Below are 19,931 nucleotides of genomic sequence, written 5' to 3'. Positions count from 1 at the left end.
CCAGTGTGTCTGTAAATTTTTATTAGCGGAGGGTTTTTTGGTTGTTGAAAACGTGTTTTCTAAAGAAAGTACATGCTTTAGAAAATTTAATCTATTAACTACTCTGCCCTGTAGGGATCTCGGGGTTTCTGATTGCTACTTCGTCCTCTTCAAATTTACTGCAGACTGAAGGTCTGTACGTGTACAAACACGTACTTATTACTGGGTTTAACAGAAAGTAATTTAGATGGTGTTACACCGAAAGCTGGACAGTTGCGGTCAGGTACTGATTCGTTTGTGTTGTGTTTATGTCCCAAGTTATATTTGCGTGCCCGCCGTTAGTTTGGTTAGTGATGAGGCAGTTCAGTCACAGTAATGTTATTACTGTACTTCATAGTGTTTGAGCGCTCACTAGTACACATATGTCTTTATTCCTTGTACACAACATTCATGTACAGTTCCTATGTTTAAAGCTAAGAAAGCCTAACAATTTTGTGTTCGGGATACTAGAGTCTTACACAAATCATTTAAAGTTTAAGTTCTATAAAAAATTCTTGTAAGATGCCAGTATCGTGAAAAAAAAATATGTCACTCGCGTATTTCTCTTCTCGAAGACTATTATTGCATCCATTATTTGCACATTGTGGCTAGGCGTTCTGTTGCACGTAACTGGTTGCCAGCGTCGATTCTGTGCAAGAATATTGGATGAAAGAGCTAACAGTTGGTGATCACGCAGCAGTATTCACATACCTTCACGTCCCTAAATCTTTGAGAAAGAAGTTTCATGAAACAAACGCTTTCGTAGCTGATTAAGTAAATATATTTGCGAATTTGGAACAAACAATTGATATCTGGAATTCTCACTTTTTGGAAATACATGGCAATGGGATCTGATGAACCTTTGAAGTACGTACAGTAGATCAGCAGATGGATTGGACGCGTGCTACAACGTGTGGCCCTGCCGTAACTGTACCACTGGGATAAAGAGCAAGTGAAGAGGACTGAGGATTAACGAAGGGAGTATGTGTGTGTTTACTCGGCTTACGAAACGACCAGGCAAACAGTTCATATTAGAATCAGTGCGAATTACCAAAGAAATGTACAAGTAAACACACAATTAGTTTTGATTTTCTACACCCAGACCGATCATAATATTTTATTACAGAAGAGGCCAGTTCGCCACACCGAAACTGTTACGATTTTATCTATTTGCGATGTTTCTTGTGGTCGTTGTTATACCTGATTTTGGATACTCATATTGTTCGTACGTCTTGTGTCATAGACACAGATGCTACACGAATATTTTAGTGACTCGTTTAATTTGAACTTAGGTGACTCCACCGAGAAGTAGGGCTATTTGTTGGTTTGTAATTGTGTTATCTGTAGTAACTTCCCTAATTTCCTCAAGACATTGTGTCTTAAGTTTACCACATGTAAGAAAAATTAATTTGTAGTTGCTCTACTACAAACGATACTAAATAAAAAACAAGTTGTGGAAATGGTCTGGCCTAGATCTTCACACAGTAAGTATTCCAGAAATAAAAAGCTCTGAATTTGGTAAAGCCTTAACCATTAAACGGCTATATGAGACCATCCTCTCGTTACGAGGAGCGTCATACGACGGTTAAATAGAAGTGTGTCTTCATTAGAGGCCCGTCGTACCACAAACTAAAGATAACGTATACTTAGAGAAGAATCACAGATCGTATGCTATTCAGTATTATCAGTGTACAGTTTTAAAATTTAAGCCATCGAATAACATTTAAACATCCTTCATACTTTAATGTTTTGAATTAAGTGATCTATACATACACATTTATTGGAAAAGGGTATTCTAGTCCTATTTCTGTTCATGATGACTGTGAATCCATTAAGAAGGGAAACTAAATCCATGCCAGTTGGTTGGTCCTAGTAATACTTGTAGTGACTAATTTAAACTGCTGCCGAATTTTTTGTAAACTGCAACAGAATGCTATTCTGTAACATCCCAGTCAGTAATCCCTCCAAATGAAGAGCCATGTTAGCAGCATGTTTTCTTCCCTGGTAGATGCCGATATTGACGTGGGTTTTTGTTTCATGTAAACAGAAAGTAGCACATTTAATGATCCGCATGTCACATGGTTGAGCGTTGCAAAGTAGGGCAATAGTTGATACCCCTAGCAGACAATTGAGCCCATGCTGTATTTGATCTGCACACCCGGTATCACAAGGCTGTCGCGTTTATTGGGAAGGACCATGGGGTTGCTATATTCAATAATTTTCTGAAATGGTTTGATAAAATTCTTCTAGAGTTGATCGAGGCTCTACGTACTCCTGGACGCACCACCAGAAATATAAAAGTTAGGAATTGCTAAAGCTTATTTAAGAACAAAACCTCAGATTGGAAGAGTATTCTCTGCTGATTTCAGACTTGTGGCAGAAGAATAAATGGTAAGTGGAGCCGTGTGGATATGGTGTCACTTTGGCCAGGTGACACAGCGACTTGTAGCATTGCATCCTGTCATCGATATCCATACAGTGTGTAACACGTCATGTAAAGAAAGCGATAGTTTTGGGTAGGGTTTCATGGTTTTGTGAATCGACAGCGTAAGATCTGTTAAAAGACTTTGTTGTGACTACAAAGGGGCTCAACAACTGATGTAGTGGTCGGGGTTTATACCCGCTACAGCGAGTGGTGGAACTAAGATGTTAACGTCAGAAAGCCATTATTTCACCATCCTGGTTGGGGCAGCACTGGTGCAGTGCGCGAATGCCTGATAGTCGTCCGACGTGTCAATATGAAAATTTTTGAGTACATTCATTTATTACACAATAAACTATTGCAGCTCTGGATTATTCTCGGAGAAGCGAATGTACCGAGGACGTAAGACATAGGCGGCCCTGATAGAAGTGCGAGCGTCAACAGAGACTCACGGCGGATAGAGTGATGATGACAACGACCACGCGAGGGTGCTGACCGCAGCAGCAGGCGTCAAGCAGTTCGCATGCACTAAACGTTGCTTGGTTGCAGCAAATGAGGTGCGCCGTATCACGCCGTGTCCCGTACAGTAGCATCAGTGTCTGCTCACACGAGGAGAGGCACGCGGCAAGAAATTTGCTCACGCAAGCGATGGTGGCTGAGAGGTTGAGTGGCTGTTAGGCCCCGGGGTTGAACGTTGATATCCATACAGTGAGTAACACGTCATGTAAAGAGTTTTGGAAGGGGCAAAGTCCACGGCAACTGACTTGGCGCAAGACGCAGGTAGCAGCCAGCTGAGTCCGGAGATGGGTACTGCCACTCGTGGTTCTTGTAACAGTCACCTAGTGATGACTCGTGAAACACAGTAAGGAAAATCTTGCTGTCTTAGATCGCATCCATGTAGCTCCCTCCTCAGAACTGGTGGCTGGCACACTGTGATACCTTTAAAAAAAAGGGGACAATTAATTATATGGACTTGGTCCATCCTTCTTTTGTGGCATCGGATCTAGTCATATAAGCCACAACTAACCATGGCTCGGCCGTGAGGCTCTACATTTATGCTATATCAATACTATTATGTCTCTGGTGCCTTAGATTGCTTGCAGGATTTTGCAATCTACTCAAGGCCTTGGAACCAGTACTTGCCATATCATCGGACAGCCCCACATGCAACCGCATCTCGCCAGCTTACTCGAGGCCATCGTCGTCATTATCTTCCGCATTTTAGCATTAATTCTACCAGTCAGCAGCTCTGTTTCCGCATTAGATACAGAATAGAACTAGAAAGTTGTGAGGTGCTGGACGTCACACCATTTACATGTATCGTAAAACTCCACGGAGAAAATCTGTTGGTCATCTAGAAGGATCATGTGCAGAGCTGCTCAACAGTAAACGAAGACACCGGAGACAAAACTTTGAAGCCCGGTTTCACCCAGTTGAATGGAGACACTTAATTTACACTGTACAAGCACATTAATAATCACAGTTCTGAATAACGTTGTCTGTAAAAAACGCAAACTAAAATTTATTGCTTTTGAGACGATCGACTATAACATTCCAAAGGGTATGGTTAATATGGCGTTCGGTCATAAGCTACAAGGCACACGAATATTTCAGTTCACTGCCCACCTTAGTTATACTTTATAGGAAAGTAAAAACAACCTTCTGTGACATAAAAGCAAGGATGGTAACATTAAGAGTGCAACGGGATTTCCAATGCGAAATGCAGAGGAGACAGCGGTTGGGTGGAAACAATACATTGAAAGCCTCTATGTGAGGGAAGATTTGTCTGATGGGATAGAAGAAAAGGAGTAGATTCAGAAGACATAGAGGATCCTGTATCAGAATCAGAATTGAAGAGTGCTATGGAGGACTTAAGATCAAGTAAGGCAGGATAGATAGATAACATTCCATCAGAATTTCTAAAATCAGTGGATGAAGTGGCACGAAAACGACTATTCACGTTGGTATGCAGAATGTATGAATCCGGTGACATACCATCGGTCTTTCGAAAAAATATCATCCACATAATTGCGAAGACTGTTAGAGCTGACAAATGCGAGAATTATCGCACAATAAGCTTAACAGAACCTACATCCAAGTTGCTTATATGAATAATATATATATAAATGGAAATGTAAACTGAGAATGGGTTAGAAGACGATCGGTGTGGCTTAAGAAAACGTAAACGTAGCAGAGAGGCAATTCTGACGTTGCGATTGATAATGGAAGCAAGGCTAAAGAAAATAAACACACATTCGTAGTATTTGTCGACCTGAAAAAACGATCGTGAATGTGAAATGATGCAGTTTTTTGGAAATTTTGAGAAAAAACCGGCAGAACCAAAGGGATAGACGGGTAAAAGCAAGAGCCAAGGCGGCATGATAAGAGTGGACAACAAGGAACGAAGTGCTCGGTTTAAAAAGGGGAAAGACAGGTATATAGTCTTTCGCGTCTACTGTTGAACCTGTACGTCGAAAAAGCAATAATATAAATAAAAGGCAGTATCAGGAGTAGACTTAGGTGAAAGACATCAGTTACACGATTTGCTGATGACATTGCTATCCTGAGTGAAAGTGAAGAATGCTGATGGAATCTAATGAGTACAGAATATGGATTGAGATCGAAGAAAGACGAAAATAAAGAGAAGAAGCAGAAGTGAGAACAGCGAGATACTTAACATCAGGACTGATGGTCACGAAGTTTTCGCATCGTGCATGTTTTATTGTCATACAATGCCGTGCTCGAAATTTACATTCTCAAAAATTCATTCCTCAAATTAAGACCTATGTTTGATACCAGTAGATTTCTCTCGGCCTGGAATAGTTTTTGTCTGTGCTAGTCTCCTTTTTATGCTGTCTTAGCACCGTTGATGGTGGGTTATTTTGCTGCCTACGTAATAGAATTGCTTAACTTAGTTTTTTTGGTGATCCCCTATTCTGATGTTAATTTGCTGTCTATTCTCATTTCTGATCTTATCTCTGCTTTCCCCTTTCTTCGTTTTACTGTCAGCGCATATTCTGTATTCATTAGACTGTTCATTCCTGTCAATAATTCGTGATGTTCTCTGAGCATAACAATGTCATTAGCGAAATTATCATTGATTTCCTTTCAGCCTGAATTTTAATCCTAAACATGGAAATTTTCTTTATTTCCGTCATTGCTTCATCGATGTTTGGACTCAACAGTAGGGGCAAAAGAATACATCTCTGTATTACATCCTGTGCAATCCGAGCAATTCGTTCTTCGTCTTCCAGTCTTATTGTTGCCTCTTTGTTAGTATGATCGGAAAATTCATTTAGCCAAACATAATTTTCAGAGTCGACTTTTGCATAAATGAGGTCAATGGCGTCACCCCCTTATATACTGATTCGACCCACTTTTCGGCATGTCTCTTAATTCACATCTTCAGAGATGGACATAAGGTCCTATGGGCATTCAGTCCTACTGTGTGGGCGACGATGCAGTGTTATTGAAACAAGTTGGAAAGGAAAACACATTGTGTATCCCCGCCGTGCGTGATTAGATATTCAAAAATTGAGTTTCAAAAAGTACGTCCCCTGGTAATATTTCTTACAGTCATTTCGAATAGTACCACTATTCTTTGTTATCCTGTTCCAAAAACTACTTAATACATATTAATTCAGTTAGGTGGTTCCAGAGATTCACAACAATGCCAGTAGGTTAATTCAGATACTTCATTACATAATTCGTTCTCCAAAAACTTAATGATTTTATAGTGTTTATGTGGTAACTACTGCTGTCACGTTACAACATAATATTCAACTTTGTTTTACATTCAGACGGTAGATTTGAGAACACGGTTATTAGTAAGTTCCCTCAACACCTCTTGGAACCCTGTAACAGGAATTATGAAAATCCCACACTTATTTATATGGGAAAGAGCGCAGCGTAAGAAATTGAAACTGCTTAAATGTTGAAGAAGTGGCAGGACAGATACAAAACGGGGTTTGAAAACAAAATTTTCTGTGCATTAGAGTGCGTCACATACTTCTTCCATGTCTTCTCGAAAGAGAAATTGATAGGCCTATTTATTAAAAATTTACTTTTCATGACAAAGCCAGTGTGTCTGTAAATTTTTATTAGCGGAGGGTTTTTTGGTTGTTGAAAACGTGTTTTCTAAAGAAAGTACATGCTTTAGAAAATTTAATCTATTAACTACTCTGCCCTGTAGGGATCTCGGGGTTTCTGATTGCTACTTCGTCCTCTTCAAATTTACTGCAGACTGAAGGTCTGTACGTGTACAAACACGTACTTATTACTGGGTTTAACAGAAAGTAATTTAGATGGTGTTACACCGAAAGCTGGACAGTTGCGGTCAGGTACTGATTCGTTTGTGTTGTGTTTATGTCCCAAGTTATATTTGCGTGCCCGCCGTTAGTTTGGTTAGTGATGAGGCAGTTCAGTCACAGTAATGTTATTACTGTACTTCATAGTGTTTGAGCGCTCACTAGTACACATATGTCTTTATTCCTTGTACACAACATTCATGTACAGTTCCTATGTTTAAAGCTAAGAAAGCCTAACAATTTTGTGTTCGGGATACTAGAGTCTTACACAAATCATTTAAAGTTTAAGTTCTATAAAAATTTCTTGTAAGATGCCAGTATCGTGAAAAAAAAATATGTCACTCGCGTATTTCTCTTCTCGAAGACTATTATTGCATCCATTATTTGCACATTGTGGCTAGGCGTTCTGTTGCACGTAACTGGTTGCCAGCGTCGATTCTGTGCAAGAATATTGGATGAAAGAGCTAACAGTTGGTGATCACGCAGCAGTATTCACATACCTTCACGTCCCTAAATCTTTGAGAAAGAAGTTTCATGAAACAAACGCTTTCGTAGCTGATTAAGTAAATATATTTGCGAATTTGGAACAAACAATTGATATCTGGAATTCTCACTTTTTGGAAATACATGGCAATGGGATCTGATGAACCTTTGAAGTACGTACAGTAGATCAGCAGATGGATTGGACGCGTGCTACAACGTGTGGCCCTGCCGTAACTGTACCACTGGGATAAAGAGCAAGTGAAGAGGACTGAGGATTAACGAAGGGAGTATGTGTGTGTTTACTCGGCTTACGAAACGACCAGGCAAACAGTTCATATTAGAATCAGTGCGAATTACCAAAGAAATGTACAAGTAAACACACAATTAGTTTTGATTTTCTACACCCAGACCGATCATAATATTTTATTACAGAAGAGGCCAGTTCGCCACACCGAAACTGTTACGATTTTATCTATTTGCGATGTTTCTTGTGGTCGTTGTTATACCTGATTTTGGATACTCATATTGTTCGTACGTCTTGTGTCATAGACACAGATGCTACACGAATATTTTAGTGACTCGTTTAATTTGAACTTAGGTGACTCCACCGAGAAGTAGGGCTATTTGTTGGTTTGTAATTGTGTTATCTGTAGTAACTTCCCTAATTTCCTCAAGACATTGTGTCTTAAGTTTACCACATGTAAGAAAAATTAATTTGTAGTTGCTCTACTACAAACGATACTAAATAAAAAACAAGTTGTGGAAATGGTCTGGCCTAGATCTTCACACAGTAAGTATTCCAGAAATAAAAAGCTCTGAATTTGGTAAAGCCTTAACCATTAAACGGCTATATGAGACCATCCTCTCGTTACGAGGAGCGTCATACGACGGTTAAATAGAAGTGTGTCTTCATTAGAGGCCCGTCGTACCACAAACTAAAGATAACGTATACTTAGAGAAGAATCACAGATCGTATGCTATTCAGTATTATCAGTGTACAGTTTTAAAATTTAAGCCATCGAATAACATTTAAACATCCTTCATACTTTAATGTTTTGAATTAAGTGATCTATACATACACATTTATTGGAAAAGGGTATTCTAGTCCTATTTCTGTTCATGATGACTGTGAATCCATTAAGAAGGGAAACTAAATCCATGCCAGTTGGTTGGTCCTAGTAATACTTGTAGTGACTAATTTAAACTGCTGCCGAATTTTTTGTAAACTGCAACAGAATGCTATTCTGTAACATCCCAGTCAGTAATCCCTCCAAATGAAGAGCCATGTTAGCAGCATGTTTTCTTCCCTGGTAGATGCCGATATTGACGTGGGTTTTTGTTTCATGTAAACAGAAAGTAGCACATTTAATGATCCGCATGTCACATGGTTGAGCGTTGCAAAGTAGGGCAATAGTTGATACCCCTAGCAGACAATTGAGCCCATGCTGTATTTGATCTGCACACCCGGTATCACAAGGCTGTCGCGTTTATTGGGAAGGACCATGGGGTTGCTATATTCAATAATTTTCTGAAATGGTTTGATAAAATTCTTCTAGAGTTGATCGAGGCTCTACGTACTCCTGGACGCACCACCAGAAATATAAAAGTTAGGAATTGCTAAAGCTTATTTAAGAACAAAACCTCAGATTGGAAGAGTATTCTCTGCTGATTTCAGACTTGTGGCAGAAGAATAAATGGTAAGTGGAGCCGTGTGGATATGGTGTCACTTTGGCCAGGTGACACAGCGACTTGTAGCATTGCATCCTGTCATCGATATCCATACAGTGTGTAACACGTCATGTAAAGAAAGCGATAGTTTTGGGTAGGGTTTCATGGTTTTGTGAATCGACAGCGTAAGATCTGTTAAAAGACTTTGTTGTGACTACAAAGGGGCTCAACAACTGATGTAGTGGTCGGGGTTTATACCCGCTACAGCGAGTGGTGGAACTAAGATGTTAACGTCAGAAAGCCATTATTTCACCATCCTGGTTGGGGCAGCACTGGTGCAGTGCGCGAATGCCTGATAGTCGTCCGACGTGTCAATATGAAAATTTTTGAGTACATTCATTTATTACACAATAAACTATTGCAGCTCTGGATTATTCTCGGAGAAGCGAATGTACCGAGGACGTAAGACATAGGCGGCCCTGATAGAAGTGCGAGCGTCAACAGAGACTCACGGCGGATAGAGTGATGATGACAACGACCACGCGAGGGTGCTGACCGCAGCAGCAGGCGTCAAGCAGTTCGCATGCACTAAACGTTGCTTGGTTGCAGCAAATGAGGTGCGCCGTATCACGCCGTGTCCCGTACAGTAGCATCAGTGTCTGCTCACACGAGGAGAGGCACGCGGCAAGAAATTTGCTCACGCAAGCGATGGTGGCTGAGAGGTTGAGTGGCTGTTAGGCCCCGGGGTTGAACGTTGATATCCATACAGTGAGTAACACGTCATGTAAAGAGTTTTGGAAGGGGCAAAGTCCACGGCAACTGACTTGGCGCAAGACGCAGGTAGCAGCCAGCTGAGTCCGGAGATGGGTACTGCCACTCGTGGTTCTTGTAACAGTCACCTAGTGATGACTCGTGAAACACAGTAAGGAAAATCTTGCTGTCTTAGATCGCATCCATGTAGCTCCCTCCTCAGAACTGGTGGCTGGCACACTGTGATACCTTTAAAAAAAAGGGGACAATTAATTATATGGACTTGGTCCATCCTTCTTTTGTGGCATCGGATCTAGTCATATAAGCCACAACTAACCATGGCTCGGCCGTGAGGCTCTACATTTATGCTATATCAATACTATTATGTCTCTGGTGCCTTAGATTGCTTGCAGGATTTTGCAATCTACTCAAGGCCTTGGAACCAGTACTTGCCATATCATCGGACAGCCCCATATGCAACCGCATCTCGCCAGCTTACTCGAGGCCATCGTCGTCATTATCTTCCGCATTTTAGCATTAATTCTACCAGTCAGCAGCTCTGTTTCCGCATTAGATACAGAATAGAACTAGAAAGTTGTGAGGTGCTGGACGTCACACCATTTACATGTATCGTAAAACTCCACGGAGAAAATCTGTTGGTCATCTAGAAGGATCATGTGCAGAGCTGCTCAACAGTAAACGAAGACACCGGAGACAAATCCAACACTCGTGCAATAGTCGTTGACATCTGGTCATAATCCATTAAACAAGAGAGATTATCTTTTCGTAATAACGACAGTGGTCGTGTGAAGTTGATATTCACCTGCTCCTAAAGGGATTCAGACATGGGCCTTTCCTAAAACGCTGTTTTCTGGCCGCATGACTAGGGGACCTTGTGGATCAGACCTAAATAGTTCCAACTATTTTACAGTTAGGCCAATCACAGTTTAGATTATACATTGTTACTGCAAAGAAATGCCAAAAATTCTCCAAAATAATCTTAAAAAGTCTTGATTCTTCGTTTTTGAAAATGAATGAAAATTCTTCAAGGCCTCGTTAGCCGCACAGTTTTCCTTATCAGTCAACACAGGAACCTGTAGACAGCTAAGGTGGCCGTCAAGAGTATTCAATAACTTAAAGGATCCTATTGAAGATTATTAGAGAATGTTTGGATATGACAGTATCGAGAACTCACTAACATTCATAGAAGTGCGACTTCCGGAATAACTTGTGAAGCAAATGGAAAATTTGAGAAAAGTACTTACTTTCAATCCAGTATGTAACAAGTAATAGTTACATAATGTTGGATTTCTGTGATCATGGATGTCCACCACCATCTTAAGTGAGAAACCGTAACGCAGAGTCCTCTTAAATTGGTCTGACTTACGTTTAACGTTGTCACCGGAAATATGTTCAATGTGTGCAATATCTTTTGAACCCTATACAACCGGTGTGGCATTTACCAGTGGAAGCCGTGATCGACCTGGATCACAGGAGCGTTGTGACGTCTGCATTGGGATACTAGATGATGGATATGCAGTACGAAGCTGAATCAGTTATAGTAGTAACTTGCAAGGTTTCAATTGTCAGTCAAATTTTCAGTGTACGAAGTGTGTGTTGTGTGACTAAAATGCGTGCAGGGGCATTTTGTAATTAATATTCGAGATTACATGAGATGAATACCGGCCAGTCCTATGAAGTGGTATCGATCGCCCAACGAGCTTTCGATGAAAAGGTAAGAGATATCAAATTAGCACAAAACATCGTAAAACATTATTGATACGGATGTACTTTCTCATGACCAGTAATCGTCGGACCTTATCTTTCGTTAGCTATCAAGATTTTCTCTTTTCTATTACAGTCAATATTTCGAGTTTTTAGTCATGTGAGGCAGTATACACAAGTAGCATAGGATAATGTGATAATGTTTTAGAGTTGCAACCATTTTGGATGACTAACACGTCAGATACATGTGCTGAGAAATGTGATCACCCGATGTCAATGTTTTCCACTAGTAGTTAATTCGGTCCGTCAGAGCTTCTGCCACTAACAACGTCTTATTTGACGGCGAAGATGCTATCCACTCGGTGACGATTTACCCTTAAGACTGCATGTAGAGTGCAATACCGGTCGCCGTCCGTCTCGTGCAGTCATGCCATACTGAGCATGAAGTTGAGCTGTCCAAACTTCGTCACTTATAGTGAGAGTTTGCATATGTGAAACTCAGACAGAAGGGCAGCTGGTATAATGGGAAATTGTTGACAACCAATGTCACTTCTTTGCTTCTCAGTTCGGGCTTAAGTTAACGTCTCTTCCGGCAGCAGAACTAGTTAATTATCTGTAAGTATATGGGTTATCGTAGCAACCAATTATACTTCTCCCACACTGAAAGAGGTCAACTTAGGACTATTGTCAGTGTGCTGCGCATGCCGTCGTCATAGTATTCCGATGCTGATACATGCGGTATGGCGGTGTGGTGAACATAGTTCCCTAGACTTTGTGAAACGACACAAACTACAGCCCATCTCTGCCTTTTCCTTTTTTTGGAAAGACAGTTAATCAATTCATTAAACAGTCAATGACTCTGTTGGAATCCATATAATGTTCATGATAAATCAAGTATGCATTTCTAGGTGTGGAAAATTGCTTATAGCTTATTGATCATACATTTTTCTTCATGCCCCGGAAAACAAAATATGAAAAGTACCTCTCAAACTGGCAATAAAAATCAGTACAAGGATGGGTTGCGGGGGCATTTCCAACGTCCGGGAGTTTTCTTCGACGCCTTTACGTGTGAGATACAAGTCGTGAGCCATCAGTACCAGGAAAATCGGCATTATGTGTCTTCTGACTTCGTTCTTCTGATATTGACCTTTCTCTACGACAAGATCTCTACAGAATACAAAACGCTTTTATAAAAATATTCTCTCCTACTTTACCGATTAGCCATATAGTGAACGACAAATGAGATTATCAAGTCTTATCAATCAGTACTGCACTTCCTTCGATAATGGATAGGTTCTGTCATTTGAATCTACATTTTCACCAGTCATTCTGTGTCTCAGACTTATCGCAAACTTTTAGGTTTTCTTATGAGCTTTTTGCAGAATCACGGATACATGTTTCTTCCCTATATACATCATTTCTTTAATATCCATCACGTACCACGAATCAGAGACAAGTCTGTAGAATCTCTAGGGATCGTATCCGTTTGGATGTTCTGTAGTAGTATGTCTATTCCCGAAATAATCTTTGATGAGGACATACCTGTGCTTGTTGTAACTGCCCAACTAAAATGTATTTATTCGGATGAAGTAGGAGAAACAAGAATCAGTACAAATGTAATCCGTTAGGACATGCCCAAAGAGTAGACAGTTTGTTAGAAATGGGTCCAAACAAATAATCGATTAGTAAATATGCTACACTTCATTATGATAGAATTCTTATATAGAGAACCTACTACTAAACAGTTCACGTTTGCACAGCCCACCTAACGATCCCGACGATCGGAACCTCATTCTGTAGGTAAATAAGGGCCGGACTGTGAATGATTGACGCTGATGACACATACATGTTACAGTTCCATTGTGTGTCTAATAATTTATGTGTCAGACTGCTGTCATGACGGTACAACAATGATTTAAGTAATTATGGTATGATTAGTACGATTAGAATATTATCGGTCAACATTGGCTGCGCAACTAGAAGCCGTACCTGATCATAAATCTTGACAGGAAATATCACGAACGTTGTAATAATACTTGGAGGTCCTGGTGGTCACTGTAATACATATCATGATGACAGAAAACACACATGGAAAGATTTTTTAAAATTGTGGTCTGACATGTACCAAAGTTTTGAGCTGCGCTTCTTTGCATAGGCGGCATGATTCACATGTAGCCCCAACTGAATATTTGGCAAAGTACCGAAGAGCCATTACGAGAAAAGCTAAACCGTTGGAAGCCGCTTATAGCTAGGAACTCACAATAAAGACAAACGTGTGCATAACAAGCATCCTCCGAGTTGCTGTCGATGTAGGCAGAACTTTCTGCTAAAGTGGATTCTGCTACATTTCGTGGTCTGGTAGGACATGACGTGACCTTTACTTGTAATTGGAAGGGATATGAGTGATTGATAGCAGCTTTATAAACTGAAAAAATCACAGGTACGCGTCAACACATCTTTATGTTGTAATTTAAAAGTTTAAGAGATATATATTTACGTGGTATCAGAGTTGGTAAACGTCGTTATTCATGTGCTGCGACTATCGTAGATTACTGGTTACGAAGAAAACAAGAGCACCAATGATAATATACGACATATTCCTCCATACAATTCATCAGACGTAGCGGATGCAGAATGAAAAAAAAATCCTGGGAACCATCTTATTTCTACGAGGGTAGATGATATAAGCGTAACATTTTATATATGGTGTTTTATTGATTACCAATTAAAACTGTGCATGTAAAAGCCTAACAACGTCCTACTGACAGCACTCTTCGTGACATCCAACTATGAATGGGAGACCAAATAATCCGTGTAGCACCGTTACCAAGGGTAAACGACATACATCATTTTACCGTCTTACCAACATGGCAGATGTATTGGTGTGAAATTATCAGGACTACGTAGTTTTAAAAGGTAAGGTACGAAAAATCTTAGGTATCCTTGTCAGTTTTTAGAGAGGACTTCTTTGTATATCAGATACAGAGGATACTGGTAGTTATATAGATTATTCGGCAAGTTAAATAATCATAATATGTAGGACTTTCTGCCCCCCCCCCCCCTCCCGTTTTATTCTTCGCATACTGTGCTCTTCGCGGACTTCGTAGTGCCCTTTCAATACGTAATTTATATAAGATGGTGGCATATTATTTGGGATGTATAATAAGTTAGAAGTAACGTACTTTAGAGTGGGATGTTAAAGTTAAGCACACTAATTGTAGTAATGCAGCTGAGTACAGTACCTGCTACTGACATTCGCGGCATTTGCTGGGTGATTCCGTTATTCTGGAAGGCATAATGCACGTCTCGCAGCAGTCTGTTCTCCAAAACTAGGTTATTCAGACTTTTGATAGGTGGTCACATTAATGTGACTGGATAGTGTATGCTCATGCTGTTAATAACAAATTTAGGCCACTTTCATGACAGTCAGTTTACGACAATGAGACAAGCTAAACGTTGATTGGTGCACGTTTAATTTAATACTTTAACAAGTTTTTTAATCTGGTGACAATAAGTGTGTGGCACCAACCTGTAACGTTCGTACTGCACGTCGGCACAGGAAGCAACGATAAGCTCTGAACCAAAGGATCCCACGACAGAAGTACCACTGTCACATATAGCCATAGATGCAAAGTATCCTACAACAGTAGCTATAGTGAAACGAATCTTTCATTCTCCCTTCACGTTCAACAAAACGTCAGCCCTTTTGTTTTCTTACTTGAGATGCCCGCTGAGAATAAATTCCTTGAACCGACAAATCAAATCATTCATTGATGTCACTACAACTGTGTTACTCTCTCTCTCTCTCTCTCTCTCTCTCTCTCTGTCACACACACATACACACCCACACCCACACATACACACACACACACACACACACACACACTGTTCCTTGCAGCCGGCCGCGGTAGCCGAGCGGTTCTAGGTGCTTCAGTCCGGAACCACGCGACTGCTACGGTTGCAGGTTCGAATCTTGCCTCGGGCATAGATGTGTGTGATGTCCTTAGATTAGTTAGGTTTAAGTAGTTGTAAGTTCTAGGGGCTGATGACCTCAGATGTTAAGTCCCATAGAGTTCAGAGACATTTGAACCATTTTTTGTTCCTAGCATACCTGTAAAATCATTGAAGTGTAATATCTAATTTCACCCATGGTAGGTGCATGCCCAATATATATAGTCACAGCAACAATATGCAACGCGTACAAGTTTATTGGCAAGACATTATCCATCGCGAGTAGAAGAGAAATATACAATTCCGTCTTCTTGATATCTTGCATTGCGAAGAAGAGTATTGTAAAGAAAATAACAATATCAGATGTCATGTTTCGTTTCAGACAACTTGTTTACGTCTCACTTTTGTATACGAAAATTTAAGTGTATACATCGCAGCCATATAAAAATCATCTAACATTGTACATCAGTAAAAGCGCTATTCTAAGAATCATCTTTATCAATAAGTAGAAACTTTATTAGAAGGACATCTTAGATTTTTTACTTGAAACAGAAGTAGCAGTGGTACACCAAATAGTAAAAACCCACCAATTAGAGGTGAGCATTAAATATGCATCTGTTCTTTTCTTTATTCGGCCACTACTGTTTTTTTTAATGAAACAGATCGGTTTATTTAATTAGGCGACTGGCTTTTCAACGAATATACCAAGATAGCTGCATGTATAAGGACAAATAGAAACAAAACTGTGCATCAAAATCTGCAGCGTTCACCTGTTGCGCAACTTTTGGTGGTTCAACAGCAACTCACAAAAACTAAAAATTTAGAAGGATCTGTACTGTCTTACTAATACACACGCACAGTGCCCATTCATATAGCGTAACACCTGTTATTGAACGCAGCTGAATTTACGCTGTCTGACAAAAGAAGTGTAGTACCCGGGAGTGGAACGTGGGAGTGGAAGGGGAGGAAGCAAACTGCACGCCTTTAGAGAGTATGTAGTGCTATTTCATTGATTACAAAATCGATTCAAATATACAAAGAACTTGGCAGTATGAGAGTACTTATCAGACGTTGCGTCGCCTCTGCTCAGAATGCATGCACTGAAGGGAGTAATAAATCCATATTATCCTCTCCTGAGGCTAGTTCACCCACAACTGTTGGAACTGGTGCTTCATGTCGTCTATATCTCCGACCAATAAAGTGAGCTTGACAGGATGGTACAGAGAGTCCATACTTGTTTTCGGATGACGGACGCTTTTGTGAAGGGAGTAAGATTTGCTGTATGAAATACAACATTCCTCTCTTGTGAAGGTCACACTTGGTCGACAGGAACCTTGACGATGAGTACGGCTATTCCCAGATTCCAATGCAGTCCTCCATCGGGCCACCATCACATCCGAAAGCGCCACAAGTCTGGATATTGTACGATTCCGGCAGTCGACAAAATGGAGAGCCACAATGAGGTCCCTTTTAATCTCAGTCAAGTGATGATAACCCTGTATCACAAAAATACACAGCATCTTCATGACCCTCAAAGTGATCACCCAGTATCCGACGTTGTCCGAACCGTTATACACTATGTTTTCAAAAAGTATCCGGACACCCACAAAAACATACGTTTTTCATATTGGGTGCATTGTGCCACGTACTCCAAATCAGCAACCTCAGTAGTCATTAGACATCCTGAGAGAGCAGAATGGTGCCCTCCGCAGAACTGACTTACTACGTGGTAGGGTGATTGGGTATCGGTTGTGTCATACGTCTGTACGGGAGATTTCCACGCTCCTAAACATCCCTAGGTCCACTGTTTCCGATGTGATAGTGAAGTGAAAACGTGAAGGGACACATGCACCACAAAAGCGTACAGGTCGATCTCGTCTGTTGACTGACAGAGACCGCCGACCGTTGAAGAATGTCGTAATGTATTATAGGCAGACATCTATCCAGACCATCACACAAGAATTCCAAACTGTATCAGGATCCACTGCAAGTACTATGACAGTTAGACGAGAGGTGAGAAAACTTCGATTTCATGGTCCAGCAGCTGATCATAAGCCACACATTACGCCGGTAAATGAAGAACGACGCCTCGCTTGGTGTAAGGGGCGTAAACATTGGCCGATTGGACAGTGGGAAAACAAGTAGAGTGATGAATCACGGTACACAATGTGGCGATCCGCTGACTGGGTGTGGGTATGGCGAATGTCCAGTGAACGTCATCTGCCAGCGTGTGTAGTGCCAACAGTAAAATTCGGAGGCGGTGGTGTTATGGTGTGGTAGGGTTTTTCATGGAGGGAGCTTGCACCCCTTGTTGTTTTGCATGAACTATCACACCGCAGGCATACAATGATGTTTTAAGCACCTTCTTGCTTCCCATTGTTGAAGAGCAATTCCGGGATGGTGATTCCATATCTCAAGACGATCGAGCACCTGTTCATAATTCACGGTCTGTGGCGGAGTGGTTACACGACAATAACATCCCTGTAATGGACTGAGCTGCACAGAGTCATGACCTGAATCCTATAGAGCACCTTTGGGATGTTTCGGAACACCGACTTCGTGCCAGGCCTCACCGACCGACATCGATACCTCTCTTCAGTGCAGCACTCCGTGAAGGATGGGCTGCCACTCCCCAAGAAACCTTCCAGCACCTGATTGAACGTTTGCCTGCGAGAGTGGAAGTTGTCATCAAGGCTAAGGGTGGACCAACACCCTACTGAATTCCAGCATTACCGATAGAGGGCGCCACGAACTTTTAAGTCGTTTCCAGCCACGTGTCCGTATACTTTTGATCGCATAGTTTATATCCAGCCTTGTCTGTAACAGCGCTAAGAACGAACAACGCTAATGCGCTCTGATCACCTTTGATTCTATCACAAAGGTCTGCTAGTTTAATCATCTACATACAGCCAGTTACTGTGTGTGCTTGTAAGAAGTTACATTGACATCCGACCATGTCTTTTGAGTACTTCATTTTTTTCATATAGATAAGGCATTTTGGATTAGGGGCATGAGTTCTTCATTAACATACATTACGAACAGTGAAATGCTTATCTCTTTAAGAGGACCAACATTTCGAGTGAAATGAATTTGATAACCAGGCAACAAATCACTGTATCATAGTAATTCATTTGTTTCACAGATAATAATCATCAACCGTATTTGTTGACTACCATAAATTGTAGCTTAGTATGAATGTCCATGAGTTCATATGTTGTTATCATTTCAGAATTAGTGGTCGCTGTCTGCTGCATTTGTTCAAATTTTCTTTTATGGTATTCCCGCAGGACTACGAGGTAGACCTGTACCTGCGGCAGAAGTGGCAAGACTCGCGACTGCGGCACTCCAACATCACGGAGCCTCTCGATCTTAATGACCCCAACCTGGTGAAGGCGATCTGGAAGCCAGAGGTGTACTTCCCAAATGCCAAACATGCAGAATTCCAGTTCGTGACGGTACCCAACGTACTGGTACGCATCCATCCAGACGGCGAAATCCTTTACATGCTAAGGTGAGTTGGAGAAACCATCGATGGAATGTCGCAAAATAATTTATTAGTTTTTAAAGTATCAGTGTCAACTACATCCGTTTTTCAGCGACTTACAACGCTTCGCTAGTATTCTACGGATAGGAACAGATCAATATGGTCTGCAAAACGCAACGTGGTGTGAATAATTGTTGCTGTTGTGGGACTGTTCGATAGTGAATTCTGATGGTACCCAGCGTTACTGCAGTCGATGTTTCGCAGCAGCAATATGGGTATACATTACGTTGATACCATTATCTCCCGTTACAATGATCTTCGTCAGAGGATTTTAGCGCTCCTCAGTTGGAGTGAAACTCAAAAGATGACAATATAAATGGTCTTCCTGAAAATCACGTGTTTCTGTTAGTCTATAAGTTGGATCAAACGTGTCCAATTTCTTTAATTCTAATGGAATTCACCATAAATTTGAATCAGTATTATCTGCTTGGTAACACAGAAAATAAGAGGTACTAGGTCCTAATTAATATTGGTGCATAGGTAAGAAGCATACTACAGTTTACCGTTTCCCAGTGGATTTGAAAAAGGATAGCCTACTGAAACTAAACAGAATAGTACGAAAAATAAGAACAGTTTTCGCAGTAGAAGGAATGCTTTCAGGTTTAGTTTCATCATACACCAAATTCAAACGTTGGTATTTTTCGAAGATAGGAACAACCTTTTATATTATACGTAGATGCTACCTGGAGGTATATCACCCACGTTTATAGCTCAGTTTTCGAATGGATTGTAAGTATTTTGGCTCTCCCCAGTTAAAACTACAATTTATCCTTGTTTCAGTCAATAAAACATCACGAAGGCCCGATAACAAAACAAATAGCTAGAATGATAGGTTTTGTAATCTGGAAGTCCCAGATTTTCACAGAGGCAAAAGCAATGCTGTTGTATGCAGCTCCCTGGGAAATAGATGAGCTGTTGTTTCCACGGTCTTGGATTACTTCTACTCCCATTTAAGATACAATTTTAATAATTTGCCTTGTATTTTCCAAATACAAAAATTATACAACAGCCAGCGTAACCATCTTCAACCTGGTATGGAGGCGTTGTTTCCACATCACATCCT

General features: G+C 40.8%; 1 protein-coding gene across 1 annotated transcript in view; it reads left to right on the top strand.

Moving 5' to 3' along the window:
• Nucleotides 1–19,931, top strand: part of LOC124788906 (glycine receptor subunit alpha-3-like) — a 723,618-nt gene that overhangs the window by 521,142 nt on the left and 182,545 nt on the right. Inside the window, exon 5 of the mRNA XM_047256189.1 lies at nt 18,612–18,835. Within this exon, the coding sequence (XP_047112145.1) occupies nt 18,612–18,835 (224 nt within the window). The remainder of the gene's footprint in view (nt 1–18,611; nt 18,836–19,931) is intronic.

The sequence above is a fragment of the Schistocerca piceifrons genome, chromosome 3 (assembly GCF_021461385.2).
Source record: "Schistocerca piceifrons isolate TAMUIC-IGC-003096 chromosome 3, iqSchPice1.1, whole genome shotgun sequence".
NCBI classification, from domain to species: Eukaryota; Metazoa; Arthropoda; class Insecta; order Orthoptera; family Acrididae; genus Schistocerca; species Schistocerca piceifrons.
Note: the sequence above shows the minus strand (reverse complement) of the source record. Positions and strands in the feature narration are given on the sequence as shown.